The 22556-nt window shown below is 37.1% G+C and overlaps 2 protein-coding genes across 3 annotated transcripts; both read left to right on the forward strand.

Annotated features, from left to right (window-relative positions):
• Positions 1-973: 973 nt before the first annotated feature.
• gpr78a (G protein-coupled receptor 78a) lies at positions 974-4920 on the forward strand. Its single transcript, XM_051907184.1, has 3 exons — positions 974-1946; positions 2046-2159; positions 3157-4920. Exons 1-3 carry the CDS (start codon positions 1276-1278, stop codon positions 3416-3418), a joined length of 1047 nt encoding a protein of 348 aa, XP_051763144.1. The 5' UTR covers positions 974-1275; the 3' UTR covers positions 3419-4920.
• A 348-nt stretch (positions 4921-5268) lies between these two features.
• On the forward strand, positions 5269-19194 carry cpz (carboxypeptidase Z). Of its 2 annotated transcripts, none has more exons than XM_051907166.1 (11): positions 5269-5494; positions 6247-6276; positions 6945-7319; positions 7427-7642; positions 8868-9103; positions 10036-10197; positions 12120-12281; positions 12372-12507; positions 13173-13312; positions 16653-16752; positions 16886-19194. In XM_051907166.1, the coding sequence occupies exons 1-11, from the start codon at positions 5353-5355 to the stop codon at positions 17230-17232; spliced, it is 2046 nt and encodes a 681-aa protein (XP_051763126.1). In that variant the 5' UTR covers positions 5269-5352; the 3' UTR covers positions 17233-19194. The 2 variants fall into 2 exon arrangements, with proteins under 2 accessions (XP_051763126.1, XP_051763130.1); XM_051907170.1 differs by having other exon boundaries at positions 5273-5494; positions 8868-9064.
• The last annotated feature ends 3362 nt before the right edge of the window (positions 19195-22556 follow it).

Genomic DNA, 22556 nt, shown 5'->3' on the forward strand with positions numbered 1-22556 from the left:
ATTTTCATTTTTGGGTGAACTAACCCTTTAAATAAAACATAATAGACAGAGGTTGAATATATCTTATGTAATACAGGTAGTTTAACCCAACTGAGAGGGAAAATGATGAAGTATTATTCAGATTAGCCTTGGATGTATTTAGTAAGAGCCATCTGCAAACATAGCAATGCCAGCATTTTGTTTATGTGATTTGGAGTTTAGTTAAGTAGGGTCAGGCATTGGTTTTCTTTTAGAATTCAATAAATTTTCAATCATCAATTTTTCAACCAGAAAGAAAATCCTTAAGGGGTCCATTGTACACAGATCAGCTGCCTCAAAATACCACAATGACAGACATGTTTCATAAATTGTCCTCAGTGTTTAAAGAAGAAAAAACTCAAAAGATGGAATAAAAGCCCATGCTTTACAAGTTACCATGGTGATGGAGAAAAAATAGCCCGAGCTTTACCTGCTGAGCAATTGTGTTGTTGCATGTGTGTATAAAGAAACATGTTTCACATTTTTACTCCCAAGAAAGAAAGAAATGCAGAAGGAAATGGACATATATCAAAAAAGTCTTTACCATATCGATTAAGTGAGTCATGAGAGGCTATATGTAATATAGAAACTATCTCTCAGTCCTTCACTGATCAATGGCTAACTTCAGCTCTTTATTTCCATTGTGTTAATTCTTTATCTGCATTTTATTACTTAGGTTCCAGCCTAAGAATCCTCACAGTTGTGCTACTGTGTATATAATCAAGCTAATGATTTTTCTAAAATATTCATTTTTTATGTTACAATACAAACCTCAAAAGGTACTGCATCAATTCTTTTATTTTTGAACTGAGCTTTGCAACTTCCTTAGGCTTAAAATAATCTATCTCTTCCATCTTTCCCGCTGGCCAAACTGCATGTTTATCAAGCAAACGTCACATGTAATAAACTGGCTGCACGTGAGCCGGAGCGCTCAGAGAAGAATAATTCTAATACGCATGAGCACGCGCTCCGGCTGCGCGCTCTCAGTTCACCTTCGAACGTGTTGTTTTGCGGTGCCTAATATAAAACCATACAAATATTATCATTTTAACTTAGTCAATGTGGACGACAGGATTGAGCTTAATTAAAGGATGTGATGGTAATCAAGTCAGTCAGAGATTACTTCAGCACACTGGACAGCGTTCATTTTTACCAAAGCAGAATGGAAAGCAGCAAAGATGAACCACCGAGGACCCATGGGGATATCACGGACAAAACCCCGCAACAAATCAGCCGTTATTGACTTCAGACAGAGACATGAACTTATTGGAAATATTTCTGGAGTTACTCATCGTTGTAATTGCAGTTGTGTCACTCGTGGCGAACTTGCTAGTGTTAGTATGTTTCACATGCAGCGCACAAGTTCGTGCACAGGTGCCAGGAATCTTCATCGTGAACCTCTCATTCTGCAACATCCTCATCACCGTTCTCAACATGCCTTCTACCCTACTCGGGGTCGTAAAGCGCCAAAAGCCGTTTGCCGACCACTTTTGTTATACAGTGAGTTTTATGGATACTTTTCTGACTACCAACACGATGTTGAGCATGGCAGCTCTCAGCATAGACCGCTGGATAGCCGTGGTCTTTCCTTTGACTTATTCCAGCAAAATGAGACTCAAGAATGTCGCGCTAATGGTCAGCTATGCCTGGCTTCACTCGCTCGCATTCTCGCTTGCTGCTGTCCTGCTGTCGTGGGTCGACTACAGTCCCGCGTACGCGTCATGCACTGTGCACCTGGGAGACGATGATGGGAGCCGTGGTCACTTCATGGTGTTCACCACAGTGTTCCACGCATGTACTTTCGCACTCTCGCTTTTCATCCTATGCTTTACCTACCTGAAAGTACTACAAGTGGCTCGCTTCCACTGTAAGCGGATAGACGTTATAACGGTGCAGACACTTTTGCTACTTGTCGACATTCACCCAAGGTACATTTAAAACATTATGCATCAACAGTCACAGAAACATAGAACAATTTACATATTGTAAGCATGTGCATTCTTGACGTATTCTTTGAAACTTCTTAGTGTGAAACAACGGTGCTTACTGGAGCAAAAGAAAAGGAGACAGAGGGCCACCAAGAAAATCTGCATATTCATCGGGTCGTTCGTCCTGTGCTTCGCCCCCTATGTCATAACACGGTATTGCTTTATGACAATACACATTTTAGTAGAATGGAGCACATAAAATATATAAATAATTATAAACAATGTGCACATACTTTTGCCATGATACAGATAAGCCTATTATTTCCAAGGCAATATTAGTATAGGCCTATGTGTAACAGTAAGGGGAGACCGAGCCGAGGCAAATTTTACTCGTTAATATTTCTCAGAGTAGGTTTATTTTTGAAAGTCAATTTCTGTATATCTTAATGCCTGGCTACAATGAAGGTATTGAACATTTACACCATTAAAGGATACCACTTACACCATTTAAACATTTACACCATTTCCAGAAAAAAGGATACAGTTTGTTGCATGTGAGAGTATTATGTAATATGATTATTAAATCAACCTCTGTAATAATCCTACTGCAGACTAGAAAAAAAAAAAAGAACTAGTGTTGTCAAAAGTACTGACTTCAATACCAAGTCGGTACTGAAATTTAAAAAATGTGACGCTTTGAGCGCTGTTGAGTGGATTTATAAACAGCTCTGATTGGCCATGGTGTTCACATGCTCATCAGATATGTCTGTGATTGGCTACAATGATCAACGCATTGGAGCGTTTGAAAGCACACGGAAGTGTTTGAATTTGAAAGTGGGAGCATTTGAAAGCAGGCATCTATCAATCCTTCTGCCCGTGTGTATCTGAGTAAGCGCTAGATGAAGAGCGTCATTGATGTCTATTTACAACATGTTTTTGAAGCGTTGATCATTGAAGCCAATCACAGACATATCTGATGAGTGCGTGAACACAATGGCCAATCAGAGGTGTTTACGAGCCCGCTCAACAGCGCTCATATTTTTTAAATTTCAGTACCGACTTGGTATCGAAGTTGATACTTTTGACAACACTACTAGAACACTAATTTCTTGTAATTTGTTTCCAGCATGGTCATATATCAATTTCCCCAATACAGTGCCATATTGAATGTTTATATAATAGCCTAATATATATTCTTCTTTTCTCATAGACTGACTGAACTGACTGCTTCAGTAAAAATCGACCGTTACTGGGGGATCATGAGTAAGTGCTTGATGTACAGCAAAGCTGCCTCTGACCCTTTCGTGTACTCCCTCTTACGGCAACAATATAAGAAGGCCCTTTTTGGAGTGTTCAACAGGATTTTGGGACGGAACTCATACACACTGTCTGGTCACAGCAGCCCCTCGGACATAGAAAATGAATGCTGCTCACAAAGGGTTAACAATATGCTGAAGGATAACTGTCACTAGAGCAGGTCAAAAAGAATGACAACTGACACCTTCAGAAATACGTGCTCAGCAGTGGGCTCTGGTTAGTTAATGGCAAAACGCCAAACGAAACTGCCTATAATTTCTGAAATAACGGCTTATACTGTATAATTTCAAAGTCTGTTGAAACCTTGGGAGGCCACAAAGTTTGCCAATCACTGGATTTTCTTTTATTGAATTCAGACCATTTGCACACTCATCTGTTATATGACTTTATTCACAACATAGTCCTATAACGTGTATTATAATGTACTTTATGAAATAAAAATAATTATAGTAGAAGGGTAAGAATTGTATAGGTATTTGTTGCCTAGCATGAGATATATATTTATTTGGATAAACTTGACTTTTCACCATCCATCAACACATATTACCTCATAATAGTAGGCCTACATTAATCTCACATGTAATTAAATATTCAGAGCCTTATTCTGCCAAGTGCAGCTTCTGGCAGGGCCACAAGGCCATTAAAACTTGTCCTAAAGTCACTCCAGTGTTGTCTTGAAAGGTGAAAATTAGGCCTAGTTTAAAATTTCTGTTTCTGTTTGATTCAGTATTCTCTTAATTCAGTTGTTGCCTTATCAAACTGCCATCATAACTCTCTGGTTGCGACTGTTATTTGTCGTGTAGAAGTTGTGTCTTTGTGTGTCTAAATTACAGTTGACAGTCACATGAAAAAAAAAAAATTTGAAACATCAGTCATAACAAGACATAATGAAATGCACAGTTTACAGTGCAGTTAATGTGTTATTTCCATAAAGCCCGGAACGCACCAAGCCGACGCCGACGAACTAGTGGCGACGAAAGCAGACTGCGGGGTTGGATCACGTCGGTAGCGTTTGGGTCCAAAGTTGCCCTGACACACCAAACTGACGCTCGACACCCAACGGCCAAGTAGCACGTCCGTTCTGCGCCTGCATAAGAACAAATGCCTTTCCATACCAGCAGGTGGCAGTAGCTGAACAGCCAATCAGAATGATCAGATGGCCCGACTGACCGACAAGCTCCTATGCCGATTCAACATGTCGAATCGGCTGAAAAAAAGCCGACGAGGACCAACTTAAACCGACGGTGTGGAACACACTGAGAAAACTTAGTCCGCCGACGAACAAAAACTGCCCGACGGCCAACCGTTGGCTTGGTGTGTTCCGGGCTTTAAGGAGATCACACACTTTAAAATTACTGTATTGGTCTACAAATAAAAATGTAAAAATACAATTTAATTCAACACATAAAGTTAACTAGTTTACAGTGTATGTTCAGAATTTTAAGTTAAAGTCATAAAGAAATGTGCAGGTATACATTCCCATACTACATCTGCCATGCATTGTCCTTTGACCCTTGTGTCTTTTGACCTATGACATACTAACAACAAGCACGAAAATATGTGCAATTTAAAACAAAAGATATAGCTTTTGTGGTAGGCTTGTAATGTACACTTAAAAATACCAATTCTACACTTTTTTTAAACTTCCAAAGGCTCCTCATCAGCTCCAGTGAATAAAGATTGGTTTCTTACTCATACAACGTAGCTACTTGAGTTCCTTTATAAGCTGTGTCTTGGTCTAAAACAACGAGGAGTGGGGCTTTATATAGCCAGGTGGACACGTGCCTTTCTGAACCCCGTCCAGGCAAGTGAATTTACCACACATAGGGATTACAGTCACGTTCTTGGAAATGAAAAATGTTTTTGTTTGTTTTTTTAAACGCGGCATTGATTTTTATGTCTATACCACAAAAAGGGTAAATGTGAAGTCAGGCTTTCTGAAAGAACTGTAATTACAGTGGGTCCCAGACACAGCAGAAGAGCGGCCGCCTACTGCGGGAGAAACTTTTTTGCTGTAATTTGATCATTTGGCAGCGGTACTCGTGCAGGCTCTCCCTTAAGCGATGGGGGTAGCGGGACTTTTCGGAAGATGATCAACTTTGTACGTCGTAGCGACTGCCACATCATTCAGTTTATGGACAACAACATGCTCACGGTTTTAATTCTTTTAAGCGCACTGGCGACATGCTTGTGCTTTCCACGACTATGTACACCGGAAGAAGCAGCAATAGGTAACGTTATACATTCATTCAGTGTTACACCAACTTTAGTAGGCTACAGTTAACTCATGCAATTTTATGTGAGGAAAAATTGGAGACGTTTACAGTATAACTACACTGCTTGTCACAAATCATGTTTCTCATGATCTTAAAAACATTTTTTATTAAAAAAAAATTAAAGCAGTTTTGATTTTTGTAAGCATAAATTGTGACTACAAATGACTTTATTGTTATTATTAAATTTAATTATATTTTTATTTTATTATTGCAACAATATTAATATTAAACAATTATTTTTTTAATAGTTTGTTTTATTAGTTAAGTAAAAAGTTCCTAACACGCTGTTTATAAGCATCATAAGATGCACCTCATCAAGTTGGTTAGTTGAATGCCCAGTACTGTAGGCTAATTCAAGCAATGGACTGCTGCGTTTACTAAAAAGCAAAAATGTTAGCTTAAAATATTAGCAATAATAAACCGTACTACTAATTTAAAATGTGTAAATGGCAATAATAAAGAATGATAGGGTGTGTAGCCTACAAACTTTTGTCTGGCAGTATAAATGCTCAGAGGTCAAATAACGTTTTGCTTATTCACAAATGCACGCGCCAAGGGTGCGAAGGCTTGACTGTCATGCAATATATTCGTGCAGAAAGATGTCTTTCTTTCCACTGTGTACTCTACTGCCATCTAGCCTTCAAAGACCAGGCTTTGCAACGACATCAGCAGCTGTAACATCCTCTGTGCATTATTGTTTTTTTTAGGAAGATGCAGAACACCTGCAGGAGAGAGGCGTAAGTATTCCTTTTATTACATTGTGCATAGTGAGTCAGGTTACTGCATTTACCTATAGTTCTATGTAATACACAATTGTTATATCATCAAGTTGCTTGGTTTTCTGAAATAGAGTGCAGAGACTTCTAGTGTTTCACAGCTCTAGCCTGTAAGGTATGGTGAATACCAAACAGCTCTGCAAGATGGGACTTGTCCACATCACTGTAGAAAGGGAAAGACATAATTATGCATTTAAAGGCCTTAGGGTGATTAAGTAAAAGTTCTGAGAGAGCTTATAGGGTGCAATCTGTAATTTGCTTAATAAAGGCCAAATAATCTGATAAATTAAAGAAGCAGTAATGTCTTGTCATGTTGGGTGTCACATACTGTCATTGTAAGAAGGTATTTATTAATAAACTGCCACTAATAGGCTAAATAATCAAAGCAGCCATGCATTTCTTTTCTTGAAACTTTCTTTTGCCCTCCCTTCAAAATCTAGTATTAAAAACATTCCACTGCAGATGACATTTCACAAACTGTTCCATTCCAGGAACTTGGACCAATATAATTCTCTTTAGTTTCCATATTATATTAAAATAGTGCTACACTGCCCATGACACATTCTTCCTCTATTCTCCACCAGCCTTAAACTGATTTTAAAGTAAAATCCTTTCTCTCCTGTCTCTAGCGCAGTGCATAGAGATGGTGCTTGGTTACTGTCAGGATGTGCCCTACAGCCACACCACATTCCCCAACATTGTGGGCCACCGTTCACTGCAGGATTTAGAGATGGGCGCAGAGTACCTTCTCTTGAGTGTGATCCACGGACTGCTGAAAGGAGAGTGTTCTCCAGACATCCGTCTGTTGGGCTGCTCCGTATTGGCTCCACGTTGTCAAGACGGCAGACTTATGAAGCCGTGCCGTAGCACATGTGAGATGGTGAAAAAAAGCTGTATCCATGCCTTTGAGGCCATACAAATGGCATGGCCTTACTTTCTGGACTGCGACCGATTCTTTGTTGGCAGTGAGGAGGGTTGTTATGACCCATTGTCAGAGCTAAGAGGTAAGAGTTGTGGAATGATTAAAGTAAAATTACAGTTCATAAAAAAAGTAGGCTTATTTATATAGTATTTATATGTATTAAGAAAAATACATACTTTCTCCCCTCAGAAAAGCAGGAAGTGGCCTTCGCCAACATATCTGATGGTGGTCTTTCCACTATCATTCAGTTCACTTACCACTCTAACTCTCAGATGTTCAGCATCCTGAAGAAGACAGCAGCAAAATGCCCTCATATCTCACAAACATACAGCATTGGACGCAGTGTGGAAGGAAAAGACTTACTGGTTATTGAATTCTCTAATAACCCTGGACAACATGACCTATGTGAGTATGAGGTACACTACAGTTTAAAATTTGGGGGTCAGTAAGAGTTTTTAAAAATCAAAGATAGAGTTTTATTCAGCAAATATGCATTAAATGTATCTAGAGTGACAGTAAAGACATTTATAATGTTACAAAAGATTTATATTTCAAATACATACAAAGTTCTGTCATAAAACTGATAGACAATAAAGATAGATAATACAGGCTAATAGGTCCTTAACTCAATCTGCTTGCAATCACATTATTCTCTATAGAGCACAGCTGATTGGTTCCTACTGTATCAGTAGCCAATGAGCTTGCTGTTTATCCTTTAAATACTTGGTCAGCATTTTGCTGTAGCAGTTTGCAGCGCGCTTTCAGAAGCCCTCCACCTTCCCCAGCTCATCCTTTATAGACCTGCTACAGGTAATTCATGTATGCTATATTGTACAGCAGCAGCATGTCTTACTTGCTCACAGCAGCATGTTGTGTATTGGCAGTAGCAAGTCTGGAATAAATTACATTTTAAAATAAATTAAAAAGAAAAACGTTATTTTAACATTTGTTTACATTTGTCACATGTGGTTGTAGTGAAGCGCACAACGATCGATATTCAAGGAAACAGTCTTTAATAATTCATTCCAATGGGCACATGAAAACTCAGGAGAAAAATTGTACAACCACGTATAACACAACAATACCAGGCAATGAACTAAGGAAACTAAGGGCTTAAAAACACAGACAGGGTTATCAAGGTAAAACAGAACAGGTGTAGAGCTAATTAATAACCAAGGAAACCAACTAGGGAACAGAACTCAGGCAAAGCAGAACAGGGAACAGAATGAAAACAAAATGAAACTAAACAGACATAGAATCACACGTTAAAAAAATGTTATAATATTTCACAATATCACAGTTTTTACTGTATTATTTGATCATGCAGTATTGGTGAGAATCAAAAACGTCTTTGCAAAAGTTTTTGAAAAATCTTACCACCCCAAAAACTTTTGATTGGTAGTGTACAATTTAATACTATAGTTTTCACAAAAGAACTGCAACAAGAGTGAAAAACATCTTTTCATCCCCTGTTAAATCTCCTTCCCAGACACAATATCTGAATTTGGAGTAGCATACTTCTCTTGCTATTTCTGCTCTAAACAATAGTAAGAGTACTATTCTAGTATACTATTCTGAATTCAGCTTTGATTAAATTCCCGTTCCCATTTTTCTCTTCACTGCCCTCTAGTGGAGCCGGAGATAAAATTAATTGGAAACATGCATGGAAACGAGGTTCTCGGCCGACAGCTGCTGATATACCTGGCTCAGTATCTGTGCTCTGAGTATCTGCTGGGCAATGAGCGAATTCAGACCCTCATCAACACCACACGCATCCATATCCTGCCCTCCATGAATCCTGATGGCTATGAGATTGCCGCTTCTGAGGTAGCCGATAGGAATGACCCCGAAAACATCTACCAGGAAGTAAATATTTTGTTGTCTGAGTCTGTCTGCCTGTCTGTTTGTCGGCTGACTGACCATAGCAAGCTCCCTGCACCAGAGAGTGTCCTCCAGAACAGTTCAGGCCTCGGAGGAAGTCCATATCAAGGCAACTACAGCCCTTGCTATTGTGGAATAATTGTGTTTCAATGTTGGCACAGTTTATTACTGCCTAGGAAGTAAAAACCATAGCAAAACAAACATAAAAAAGGTACACAGAATTGGTCTAGTGATTCAACTATGAATTGAAAAGGACAACTGGTAGAGGGAGGCCTTGACTAACCACTCTAATAGACTATTGCCCGCAATTTGTTTGTCATATAACACAGCAGTATTTTAACAATAGCTTGGTAAACTAATAGATTCATCTACATCTTCTCAAAATCTTTTTACTGGTCACCACGGGTGATGTTTAAGAATATAATGTGTTGTGTTGGAAACAACTGTTGGACAATTTATTTAATTAAGTAATTTCAAATAATGTTTAATAATAATTGTTATAAAAAATATGTATTTATAAAAAATAAAATGAATTCCACATAAATTGTTTCAGATAACATAAAAATGAATTCTAATCTTAGTCTGAATCTTAAATAAGAGGATAAAACCGTGTTGGTCTACTCATTTAACACTAACAGACGTATCTTTGCCTGGTTCTGATGTTTTCTGTCTTTGTATAAATTTTCATCGACTACAGTCTTTTAACACTTGCCTTCTTACTTAATGTCTGGCTTTCTGATCCATCCAATGTTAAATTGTTTAACTCCTTAATTAGTAATTTAGTTTGATGTGTAGCAAATGTCTTCGAAGTAAATTGAAAGAGGGTAATACAAATGTTTTTACGCATTTAGTGACTCTCTTTGAAACCCTGTTAAAAATTTGCCTGAATTTTTACTGGTGGGATTTGCAACATTTAGGGTCATGAGTACAATGGATGGACCAGCGGTCGGGCCAATGCACAGAATCTCGATCTGAACCGCAACTTCCCTGACCTCACCTCCATCTTCTACAATCGGCGTCGCTTCAGACATTTCCGTAGTGACCGCATACCCATCCCTGATTCCTACTGGTTAAATAAGGTAGAAGTATGAATGCAAAGCCATTTCTATCAAACATACAGTTGCACAACAAAAATACACTTGATTCGTGTTCTTTGTGAATATCTGAATAACCTTTGTATATACAGTGCATCCGGAAAGTATTCACAGCGCTTCACTTTTTCCACATTTTGTTATGTTACAGCCTTATTCCAAAATGGATTCAATTCATTCTTTTCCTCAAAATTCTACAGACAATACCCCATAATGGCAACGTTAAAGAAGTTTGTTTGAAATTTTGCAAATTTATTGAAAAAAAAAAAAAAAAAAATAAATCATATGTACATAAGCATTCACAGCCTTTGCTCAATTGTTGAAGCACCTTTGGCACCAATTACAGCCTCAAGTCTTTTTGAGTATGATGCTACAAGCTTATTATGCACACCTATTTTGGCACATTTTCTCCCATTCTTCTTTGCAGGACCTCTCAAGCTCCATCAGGTTGGATGGGGAGCATCGGTGCACAGCCATTTTCAGATCCCCAGAGGTGTTCAATCGGGTTCAAGTCTGGGCTCTGGCTGGGCCACTCAAGGACATTCACAGAGTTGTCCCGTAGCCAATTCTTTGTTATCTTGGCTGTGTGCTTAGGGTCGTTGTCCTGTTGGAATATGAACCATTGACCCAGTCGGAGGTCCAGAGCGCTCTGGAGCAGGTTTTCGTCAAGGATGTCTCTGTACATTGCTGCATTCATCTTTCCCTCGATCCTGACTTGTCTCCCAGTTCCTGCTGCTGAAAATTATCCCCACAGCATGATGCGGCCACCACCATGCTTCACTGTAGAGTTGGTATTGGCCAGGTGATGAGCGATGCCTGATTTCCTCCAGACATGACACTTGCTATACAGGCCAAAGAGATCAGTCTTTGTTTCATAAGACCAGAGAATTTTGTTTCTCATGGTCTGAGAGTCCTTCAGGTGCCTTTTGGCAAACTCCGTGCGGGCTGTCATGTGCCTTTTACTGAGGAGTGGCTTCTGTCTGGCCACTCTACCATACAGGCCTGATTGGTGGAGTGCTGCAGAGATGGTTGTTCTTCTGGAAGGTTCTCCTCTCTCCACAGAGAAACGCTGGAGCTCTGTCAGAGTGACCATCAGGTTCTTGGTCACCTCCCTGACTAAGGCCCTTCTACCCCGATTGCTCACTTTGGCCTGGCGGCTCGCTCTAGGAAGAGTCCTGGTGGTTCCAAACTTCTTCCATTTACGGATGATGGAGGCCACTGTGCTCATTGGGACCTTCAATGCTGCAGAAATTTTTCTGTACCCTTCACCAGATCTGTCCCTCGATACAATCCTGTTTCGGAGGTCTACAGACAATTCTTTGAACTTAATGGCTTGGTTTGTGCTCTGACATGCACTGTTAACTGTGTGACCTTATATAGACGGGTGTGTGCCTTTCCAAATCATGTCCAATCAACTGAATTTACCACAGGTGGACTCCAATCAAGTTGTAGAAACATCTCAAGGATGATCAGTGGAAACAGGATGCACCTGAGCTCAATTTTGAGTGTCATAGCAAAGGCTGTGAATACTTGCATACATGCGATTTTATTCATTTTTAATTTTTAATAAATTTGCAAAGATTTCAAACAAACTTCTTTCAAGTTGTCATTATGGGGTATTGTTTGTAGAATTTTGAGGAAAATAACAAATTTAATCCATTTTGGAATAAGCCTGTAACATAACAAAATGTGGAAAAAGTGAAGCGCTGTGAATACTTTCCTGATGCGCTGTATGTTTCGTTACTTTCATATGAATCTGCTGTATTATTGTAATGTTCAATACGGTGATTCAATATAGTGACAAAACCTTGCTCATACAGTGACAAATCACATAGAATATTATTTAGAGAGCATATAGAAACTTTGAAATGACATCTTGTGTTCATTTATTTTTATTTATTTATTATTAGGTAATTGCACCAGAGACCTATGCTGTAATGAAGTGGATAAGATCCTATCCTTTTGTTATATCTGCCAGTCTACATGGAGGAGAACTGGTCATATCATACCCTTTTGACTTCTCTAGACACCCCCAAGAAGAAAGGATGTACTCACCCACACCAGATGAACAAGTGAGCAATTGAATGTTCCTCCAACTTTTTCTCCGGGCGAAGCTCCTGCACTTACTTATTTTGCATAACAAAGTCATATCCTGTGTGTAGATCTTTAGGCAGTTGGCTAGGATATATGCAGATGCCCATGCCACAATGTCCAACAATGACACAGAGAGATGTGGAGCCTCATTTGCCAATAAAGGAGGGATAACAAATGGAGCACAGTGGTATAGCTTTGCTGGAGGTAAACGCTTTCCTTAAAGAAAAATCATTGTGTCTTTGAGGCTTAATTAAAATGGTTAGTTCACCCAAAAATGAAAGCCGGCCAATAATGAGTCAACATTCTGACGTAGAACCTGAAAGCGCTGCACTGTGTTTACAACATCAACTACATAGGAGAATGACAGGGAAGAGAAGAAATTGCTGAATAAAGTTATTTTTGTTTTGTTTTTCCACACAAAAATATTCTCGTTGCTTTATAACATTAAGGTTGCACCACTGTAGTCAAGTTGACTATTTTAACGATGTCTTTACTGCCTTTCTGGACCTTGAATGTGGTAATTATGTTGCTTTCTATGGGGGATCAGAAGCCTCTCGGATTTCATCAAAAATATCTTAATTTGTGTTCTGAAGATGACAAAAGTCTTTCGGGTGTGGGACAGAAATTTCATTTTTGGGTGAACTAACCCTTTAAGTTAAATATGTCAACAATACCTATCAATAAGACAAAAAAGAGTGAATAAATGAATGTCATGTAAAATCTCCATCTGGCTGCACAGTTGGAGACACATTCTGAAAAAACTTTTACAAGGTCATTTTAGCATCCAGTTTGTGTTATTTTAGTGTCTATGTGTTGTACAAACATGCCCTTCTCTATTTCCTATGTCTGTCTATGTGTTATTGTATCAGGGATGTCAGATTTTAACTACCTGCACAGTAACTGTTATGAGATCACAGTGGAGTTGGGCTGTGATAAATTCCCCTCTGAGGAGGAGCTCTACCCTGAGTGGCTCAGGAATAAGGAGGCACTGCTCAGCTTCATGGAGTCTGTGAGTTTACTGTTCTGTTGGCTCATTGAGCTAAGAGTAGATTGCAAAGTTGCAACTGCATAGACTCTCATCTTTGTTTTGTTTGTTTATTTCCTCGCCATGCTAAATATGTGCCTGATTTAATTTTCTCTACATTGAACTCATTTGTTCATTTGTTTTTCTCATGCACTGACAAAAATCTTTTCTCACAAAAATCTCAACTTCTGTAGAAATTACAGCACATACACCAAACCTTGTAGTTTTATTCCTCTCTATATTCTGAAGGTTTTTACCGAGGGGTTTATATTATTTATTTATTTACATTTTTTTCTGACTCTTTACAGTATTTTCTGTCATAAAAATAGATATCCAAAATCCCTTCTGTAAAAACCTTTGGCACTAATATGTCAACAAAATGAAATGAATTCTGAACCTGGTTTTACCCAATGTTCATATTTCTGTTCTTGAAATGTCTGCAAATTAGTGCATATTTAATTAGATAATGCCTCATTTGCATATTTAAGGGTACACTATATTACTTCTTTTGTTCAAAATTAAGAAAATTGAAATGATTTGATACATCATCAATCCTTCTTCCAAAACATTTTTTTTCTTACCCTGATTCACTACGGTAAGTCTAGTATAATATATAATTTATATTTTAGACTTAACGGGATGAAATTGTGTACATACGTCACTCGCCTGTGCGTGTTTCGTCATTTTATTGGTATTTTATTGAACAGATAAATTGCCATATGTAGCTCTCTAACAGACTTCATTGTAAAGCATTATCTATTGTGAAGGGTCATTTCATGATGGTTGTTGTAGTGCTGTGCTGGAATTTATTTTCAAGGAAGTACCGTGTCTATTAATGGGTAAAGCTACGGTAATGTCTTCAGCTAGTCAGCTTGAGATCCTTTCCATCTAAACTGGTTAAATCTCTTAAAGGAGTACTTCAACGCTGGCAAAATGGGCTTTCAATAAAACTAGAAAGGCAAAACATTTTTTTAAATTGGTGCTACCTGACTAGAGAAAACAGAGAAAGACACCTGTTGTCTTCCCTTTTTGCCAAATGGGTAGGAAAACATTAACACCCTTAATGCACTTGGCATGTTGTCATCCAAGACCACTCCGATCAGTCTGCTGTGGATATGCTGCGTTTACAGCATGTTGTAATTACTGTCATTTTGAGATGAGAAGATGTGCCGCACCTATACACTTGACCGTAGTCAAATACTGCCTTGCTTTGATAGGAAATACTTTTTAGCAAACTTTAATCATAATGGTGTCGACTTGTATTGTTCCCAGTTGCAAGAATTCAAAGAGTAAACGTTTAGCGGGAGTGAGTTACTGTCCAATGAAGGATCCAGCACGTTGTAGGCAGCGGCTAAAGGCTGTCCATGGGTGGGAATACAAAAGTATAATCTGTAGTTTTCACGAAAGCCCTGCACTGCTGTAAAATAACTTTAAAATACTGGCAGCTGTGGTTGACACCAGTAGTGTACTGTTAATTTACAGCTCTTTACTGTTAATTTACAGCTCTCCCTTTTTACAGTATGTTACTGTAATAATACCATAGAAGGTAACTCATTTGATTTGGGAAACAAATTGTTTACAAAACATTAGAGTTTAAAAACTAGTATTTATATGGTGTTAGCACTGTGAACTTATTTCATTTGAGTCCACTGAAAAGGAATATTTCTGTAAACATTTAATGTGTAATAGTGAAATAATCACAACATGACTTTAACTCAAATCATTGCAGTCTGTCGTTAGCTAACAAAAGTGCACATGTATGTGCTATAGTACTTAGCAAAGAGATCATCACTGCATCAGCAAATATACAGTTACTGCTTTTAAATAAAGCAACATGCAGTATAACATCAGTGTTTCTCAGCTCATCATTGACTGAAGCAAAACTAATGTTCAAAAATCAAGGGTCAAGAGCCCAACTAAAGCAAACACTGATCTCCATCATGGTAAAAGTCAAATGAAACAATAAACCATTAACATCTAAACCTCTGTTGATTCTCAATAAGAACTTCTGTAGACATATGACAGAAATGAAGTCAGTCTGGTTAGTAATAAGTGAAGCTGGTAATGCTCTTTGTAGAGTTGTTTAATCAGATCTTGAGAGATTTAATGTCTTCTTTTATCTTCAGTTGATTTCATCTAAGGCTATGGCTGGAAGTCAGCTGTAGTTCTTGAGTTTCTCTTTTTTCTGTTCTTGTTTCTCTTTCCTTCAGTGATTCTGCTTGTTAACAGCAGGTGTCCATCAGTGTCTGAATTCACTCATTTGTTTTCATTCACTCTCTCAAGTGGACTATATTAGTAAACTAATGTAGTGAGTAGTGAATGGTGTGATTTGGAACAGCCTCTGAGTGTCGATTTTGAGCACTGTTAATTCACTGTATATTGCTGTTGGCTACTTTCTCAAAAATGACAAATATTACCCAGAATGCATTGTTTTCCACGGTATATTACTTTTTTAATGGAAAACAGTATGGTACTTTCAATTTTTAACAGCGTGGAGCTAAAAAAGTCCAGTGGACTTTTGCTGACAAATAAACGTGAATTTCTTGGTCCAGGTAACACAGAGAATGAGTAAACATTATTTATTTACATATACTACCCATATTATAACAATACAATGCAGGTTGAAAAGTGCCGAATTTACACTTTAAGCCTAGTAGTGAAAGTTTTATGAGCGGTAGGATAACCATATTCATCCACATAGTCAAGCACATCCAAAACAATGTTCTTCCACAAAATACATGAGTTTTGTTTTTTTAACCACTGGAGGACCAAAAGTTAAATATAGTGTACCTTTAAACATAATTTCTGAAATCTTGTAATACAAAAAATGTTTGTAATTCTTAATGTAATGAATCAGAAGTATGGTGATATATTCACCTGGGGTGTCTTGTCTTTATTTAGCTGGTTAGATGGTTTGAAATGTTATGTTGTATTTATCCTTCATATTTTTTTCCCATATTCCTCACCTTATTTAAGTGTTTTTAACAGTATCTAACAAATTAAATGAAGGAACATAGCGCCTAGATACAGCAACACACTGGACTAGTCCATTCTCATAAGAGAGGATGACTGTTTTGATATATTTTTATATATATATATATATATATTTTTTTTTTTTTTTTTTTTTTTAGATTTCTTCTTAATTGTTGCAGTGCATGCATAAAAGGAAGAACAAGACCTGGAAAACTTAGAAAAACAAGATGAAATCTGTGGGGCTATATCTCTTCTAACTACACTAGTATCTATATTTGAGAAAGAGAGAGACTTATTTTAAATGGCTATATGGTAACAGATGAGGTAAATAGCAACTTCATCACTCTTGCAGGTCCACAGAGGTATAAAGGGCATTGTGAAGGATGAACATGGGAATGGCATTAAAGGAGCCACAATAACTGTTAGGGGGGTGCGACATGACATCACTACAGGTAACAATTTATTGTAAAGTCATAATGCAACCTTCAACACACTTTTACAAACCTCTTGTGTTCCTTTTCATTGACCTGAAATAATAATGCAGATGTAAATGAGTGTTGATGTAGCCTCTGTCTCTCTCTACAGCTGAGGACGGTGATTACTGGAGATTGTTGAATCCAGGTGTCCACATTGTGACTGCAGCTGCCTCTGGCTACTCTAAAGTATCCAAGCGCATTAACATGCCAAGGAACGTTCGGGTGGGCAGAGTGGACTTTGTGCTGAAGAAGGCCCCACGAGAACCCTCTCTTGACTACTTTAACATCCCTGAGCTGGACAATTATGAACGTTTTGACCCATTTAATCAGTTTGAGCAGGACAGCCAGAGGGAGCTGGGAGAGAATGGGGAGGAGAGAACTGAGAAGCCCTGGTGGTGGGCCTATTTCAGCCAGTTAGGCATATCTGCGCCTACCTGGCTCCTGCGGAACTACTAGGGACCCTCAGGACACCATTGGAGAGCAACCTGATCCCTAACTTTTTGCACCCAAGCCTTACTTGATTGTCATCATGATGGTATAGCATTAACTCCTTATGACATGCTAGATGTGCAGCTAACCACTGGGAATGGTGAAGCATTACTGCTTTGGTAAATAGCCAAAAAAGTCAAAAGTTTGGAATAATTTTTTAATAAGTCTCTTGTGCTCACTAAGGCTGAATTTATTTGATCAAAAAAAAAAAAAAAAAAAAGAAAAAAAAAGAAGTTAAAACAGTGATATTGTGCAATTAATACAAAAATAATAAACCAGTCTCTGGTGTCCCTAGAATATGTCTGAAGCTTCAGCTCAAAATACCCCACAGATCATTTATTATAGCTTGTCAAATTTGCCCCTATTTGGGTGTGAGCAAAAACATGTTGTTTTTGTGTGTCCCTTTAAATGCAAATGAGCTGCTGCTCCCAGTCCACTTTCCAGAAGAGGGCGGAGCTTTAACAGCTCTTTTGTGCAAATCCAGCATTGTGAGCAAATTGACCCTTGTTTGTGAAGCAGTCCAGCGTAAAATGACGGCATGCTTCTCTAAAGCAGCCCAACATGGCCTCATCCCCTTTGTTGCGTGTTCCCGGGAGCAGGGTTTATGCAAATTTTGGGGTTTGTGATGTCACCAACCCGGGAAGAAGGTTGTTGTAGTCCCTACCAGCCATTTGTTGTAGTCCTTAAAAAGCGATTTTTGTAAAAGAAAATATCTCCCTTTGCATTTAACTTCGTATCTTTGTTGTAACTTTGCATATGTTGTTTATGCTTAAACAGCAACATTAACTAAAGTTAAAAAGTTAAATCATAATCAAGGACCCCTTTAATATATTTTAAAATAGAGTCTCCAGTCTTCAATGTCACATGATCCTTCAGAAATCATATGAGAAATCAGAAATCAATATGCTGATTTGGTGCTCAATTATTATCAGTTGTTCTTGGTGCTCGGTTATTAATAATGGTTCTTATCATCATTATCAATGTTTTTATCAATGTTGGAAACATTTTCTGTTGCTTAATATTTTTGTGGACACCATTTACAGGATTCTTTGATTAATAAAAAGTTAAAAATAACAGCATTTATCTGAAATAGAAATCTTTTGTAACATTATAAACGTCCTTTTTGTTACTTTTGGTCAGCTTTTTATGCATCCTTGCTGAATAAAAGTATATATATTTTTTCTTACTTAAACTTTTGAATGGTATCACGGTTCCCACAAAAAATTATGTATCAAAATCTGTTTTTTAACATTAATAATAATAAGAAATGTTTCTTGAGCACCAATTCAATATATTAAAATGATTTAGGAAGGATCATGTGACACTGAAGACTGGAATAAATTACATTTTAAAATAATTATTTTAAATTGTAATAATATTTCACAATATTTACACTATTTTTGATTGCATAAACACAGCCTTGGTAAGCATAAGAGCATTTTTTTTCACCCCCAAATACATTTAAAAAAATCGTAATTCTTTTAAACTCTTGATCGGTAGTGCGTCAGACTGGCATCATAACAGAATTCACCTGTAAAAGTAAGAGGAAGTATTTTCTTTTATTTTCTCTTTTATTTTTCTTCAGCACTAGATCAAATTCTCCAAAAGCAGCTATAAACAGCTTACTCTGATAAAGTTTGGCAGCTAGACATGGATAGCATTGCATAGTAAATGATAGCATTGCTGTGGCTTTTGCAGTGTGTTATCTGTTATCAGGGCATATATTGTATATTAATCTTTTTCTGGCACATTAAGGATGTTCAGTGCATGACTTTTGAGGCTGTCATTAAAGTGTTAAAAGTACTGTTTTAAATAGCCATAAAAAACAAACAAAAAACAATTAAGGCATTTTCCCCTTTTTTGCCAAGACATTATCTTTCAAACATGGACTGAACATCAAGTTAAATAAAAGAACAAACTTCTGTGCAATTTCGGATTATTTTTTTTTTTTTTACATTCTACAATTCAATGTACATTAGAGTTGGATTATCATAAATATTTGAATGAGGATTCCATAATGGACCACAATAAGCTAATAAAAAATGTTAGGAGGCCACAGTACTTTCTTGAGCCACTAGATGGCAACAAAGTCTGTATAATAATGAATCAGCTCTATCTAACTTTAATTTTAGGCACATGCCTTCTTGTAAACAGTGGCAATAGATAAAGATATTAGGATTCTGAAACTGGGGGTTGATTGATAAAAGTTTTCAGTGACTGATGTTGATATCTACAGAACGATAAGTGTGTGTGTGTATATATATATATATATATATATATATATATACACACACACACATACATACACAATTTATTAATAGCAGTTAAGATGTACAAATAATATACTAAATACTACACATCATTGTCTTACTTTAATATTATTTACTAAGAGGATATTTATTTCTGTTACTTAAATTTCTGATTGTGAAAAATCCAAGAGGAAATCCAAGGAAATGATATTTGTGCATCAGTCCTGTCTCTGTCTCAGCGATCATAGTCTGTTAGCTCAGATTTAGCACAACAATTCTCCATTTGCCTTCAAACCACTTCACGACTGACCCATAAATGAACTGGTGGCAGGGGTTAATCCAGTGTCGCATTCAATTTAAAGACCTATATAATAGTAATGCACCCATAATATAAAGTATATATTCTACTGTTTTAAAGGCTACAGTATCTCAGTGTCATTGCAGAATATTACACATAAATTCTGAACACCAAATAAGACATGTTGAGAGCACAATATAAGGCAATATAATTTGCTGTCAGCATAGCCTATCGTAAATTACAATTGATGTCATAACACCGCAGCTGCGGCAGTATTCTTTACAGTTGAGCAGGTGCCTGTCCCAGTGGCTTTGTAAAGAAAGTCTCTAATGGCCTGTAATACGACTGCAGCGTTACACAAGCTCCAAACACATGCTGATGGAATTTACACGCAGAAAACATCATAACTCGCTTGTGTCAGTGCCCCGGATGCATATCACACTCGTTCTTCTTATTGCAGCAAACCATTTTGACACATTAGCCTGAAGAATAATCAGAGTGGGGTCAAAGTATCACAGCGAAGGCGCCGCTGTAAGTGCCTTTTCACACTGCCTTGTCAAATTCTGCACTCTATAGGCTCTGCAGGTCTTTCCTGCAGCAGTACATCTTCAGTGGTTTTCAGTTATACAGTAGTCTGCTAACAAACCCTCAGGACTAATTACAAAGCCTGTGTACTACTTTACCTCTGAATTAGACTTTGTCATCGGACCAAAAGAAAGACATTTGAACAAACTTTCTTAGAAATTTAGAAAAGAATTTTAAAAAAATTAAAAGAATAAAAAAAAAAACACCCTGCAACTTTCTGAACAGCTGGTAAGATTTTATTCTGTATTTTTTTGCAACATTTTGCACGGTTGGCCTTACAAGATGCTCGACTTCATATGCTGGTCAAGATTTAGTACATATTTACTAGGGGTGTAACAATATATCATGTCACAATATATCACAATACAAAAATGCAACAATATCGTATCGTGGATAGTGACAATACATGATGTGTATAGTACACCCAAAATGAAAATTCAAGTTTACAGAGTTTTAGTGTTTCACTACTACAATAAACTACTATATATAATGTTGAATATAATTATAAAAATGCAATAGGGGAATATTTATGGGTCCTGATAATGCCAAATGTTATGTTACCAGTAAAAAGTGGCCTACATTATGTTAAATATATTTAGTCAGTGACAGAGTGCAAGCATATTCGTCTAAAATAAATCTGTGTTTCAGCGTTAGAATCATGAATATTTTTATTCTGGTGTCACCATTGTCCTGTGCACTGGGTTACCAGCACCAAGTCCAAACCTATTCATTTCCACTCCCAGTGTAATACCAAATTTAGCTTTTTTTTATTATCCTTTTACCATATGTCTTGGAGTTTCGCAATAATATCGTATCGTGAGTTCAGTATCGTGATATGTATCGAATCGTGACATGAGGGTATTGTTACAACCCTACTATTTACACATCTATTTGTTGGTTTGGCAGGTCTTGCTTTTATGTACTTTTTACATTTTATTCATTCTTACATTTTTTAAAGACCTTGGTTAAGTTGGGCTTAAGAAATCCATCATATGACTCACATAAACCCTTGTCAATTAAAAAAAAAAAGTTTTAGTAAAAGGATTTTGATTTAAAAACATTTTTTGATTCGGGAAATTTGCAACCCTTGTCATGTTACTCAATGAGAAATGTATCAACAGGCACAAGTTCAAAGCTGCTGAGTACTGTACTTCCTTAGTAATAGCAAAATTACAACAAGGGACTAATAATTATTCAGAAAGTTAAGGAGTTTGCTTCCATATATAAAATTATTTTATATGTTACAGAATCATTATATTTACTCTGATTTCTGTAAGCTCTTTACCAATAAGTTATATAATTTACATTGCTAACTGAAGCTCTCAGAAATCTGGGTAAAAAGTCGCATGGGTATATAGCAATAGCCAACAATGCATTGTATGTATTTTTCTTTTATGCCAAAAATCATTAAGTAAAGATCATGTTCCATGAAGATATTTTGTAAATTTCCTACCGTAAATATATAAAAAATGTATTTTTGTGAGTGGATATGCATTGCTAAGGACTTCATTTGGACAACTTTAAAGGTGATTTTCTTAATATTTTGATTTTTTTTTTTTTTTGCACTCAGATTCCAGATTTTCATATAGTTGTATCTCAAACCAAATATTTTCCTATCCTAGCAAAACATACATCAATGGAAAGCTTATTTATTCAGCTTTCAGATGATGTATAAATCTCAATTTCAAAAAAATTGACCCTTATGACTGGTTTTGTGGTCCAGGGTCACATTTATGTCATATAAATATATTATTTCTACAATAATGTAATTTAATAATGAATAATAATGATAATAGAAAACTCTGCAAGCACTTTGTTTTACATTCCTCAAGTCATCCTTACAGTGCCTCCTAAAATAAAACTTTTGGAAGAGCTGACACTATATAGTGCAATCAATGAAGAAGAACTAATAAATGAAATGCTTGCACATTTTACCTCAAGCTAAATGGGTCATTCTCACTTACTGACAGTTTGTCACATGCTTGTTCCTGAGAAGTTTTTATAGAATAAAATACTTATCTCCCCCCAACCCCACCCCCACCCTACTGCTGCCTTTCAGTAGACTAATTGCATAAGCTTGATTTTTTTTTATATCATCTTTCATTTATCTCTCTCTCTCTCTCTCTCCCCCCCCCCCCCCCCCCCCTCTCAGCACACTG

Source organism: Ctenopharyngodon idella, chromosome 1 (assembly GCF_019924925.1).
Source record: "Ctenopharyngodon idella isolate HZGC_01 chromosome 1, HZGC01, whole genome shotgun sequence".
NCBI classification, from domain to species: domain Eukaryota; kingdom Metazoa; phylum Chordata; class Actinopteri; order Cypriniformes; family Xenocyprididae; genus Ctenopharyngodon; species Ctenopharyngodon idella.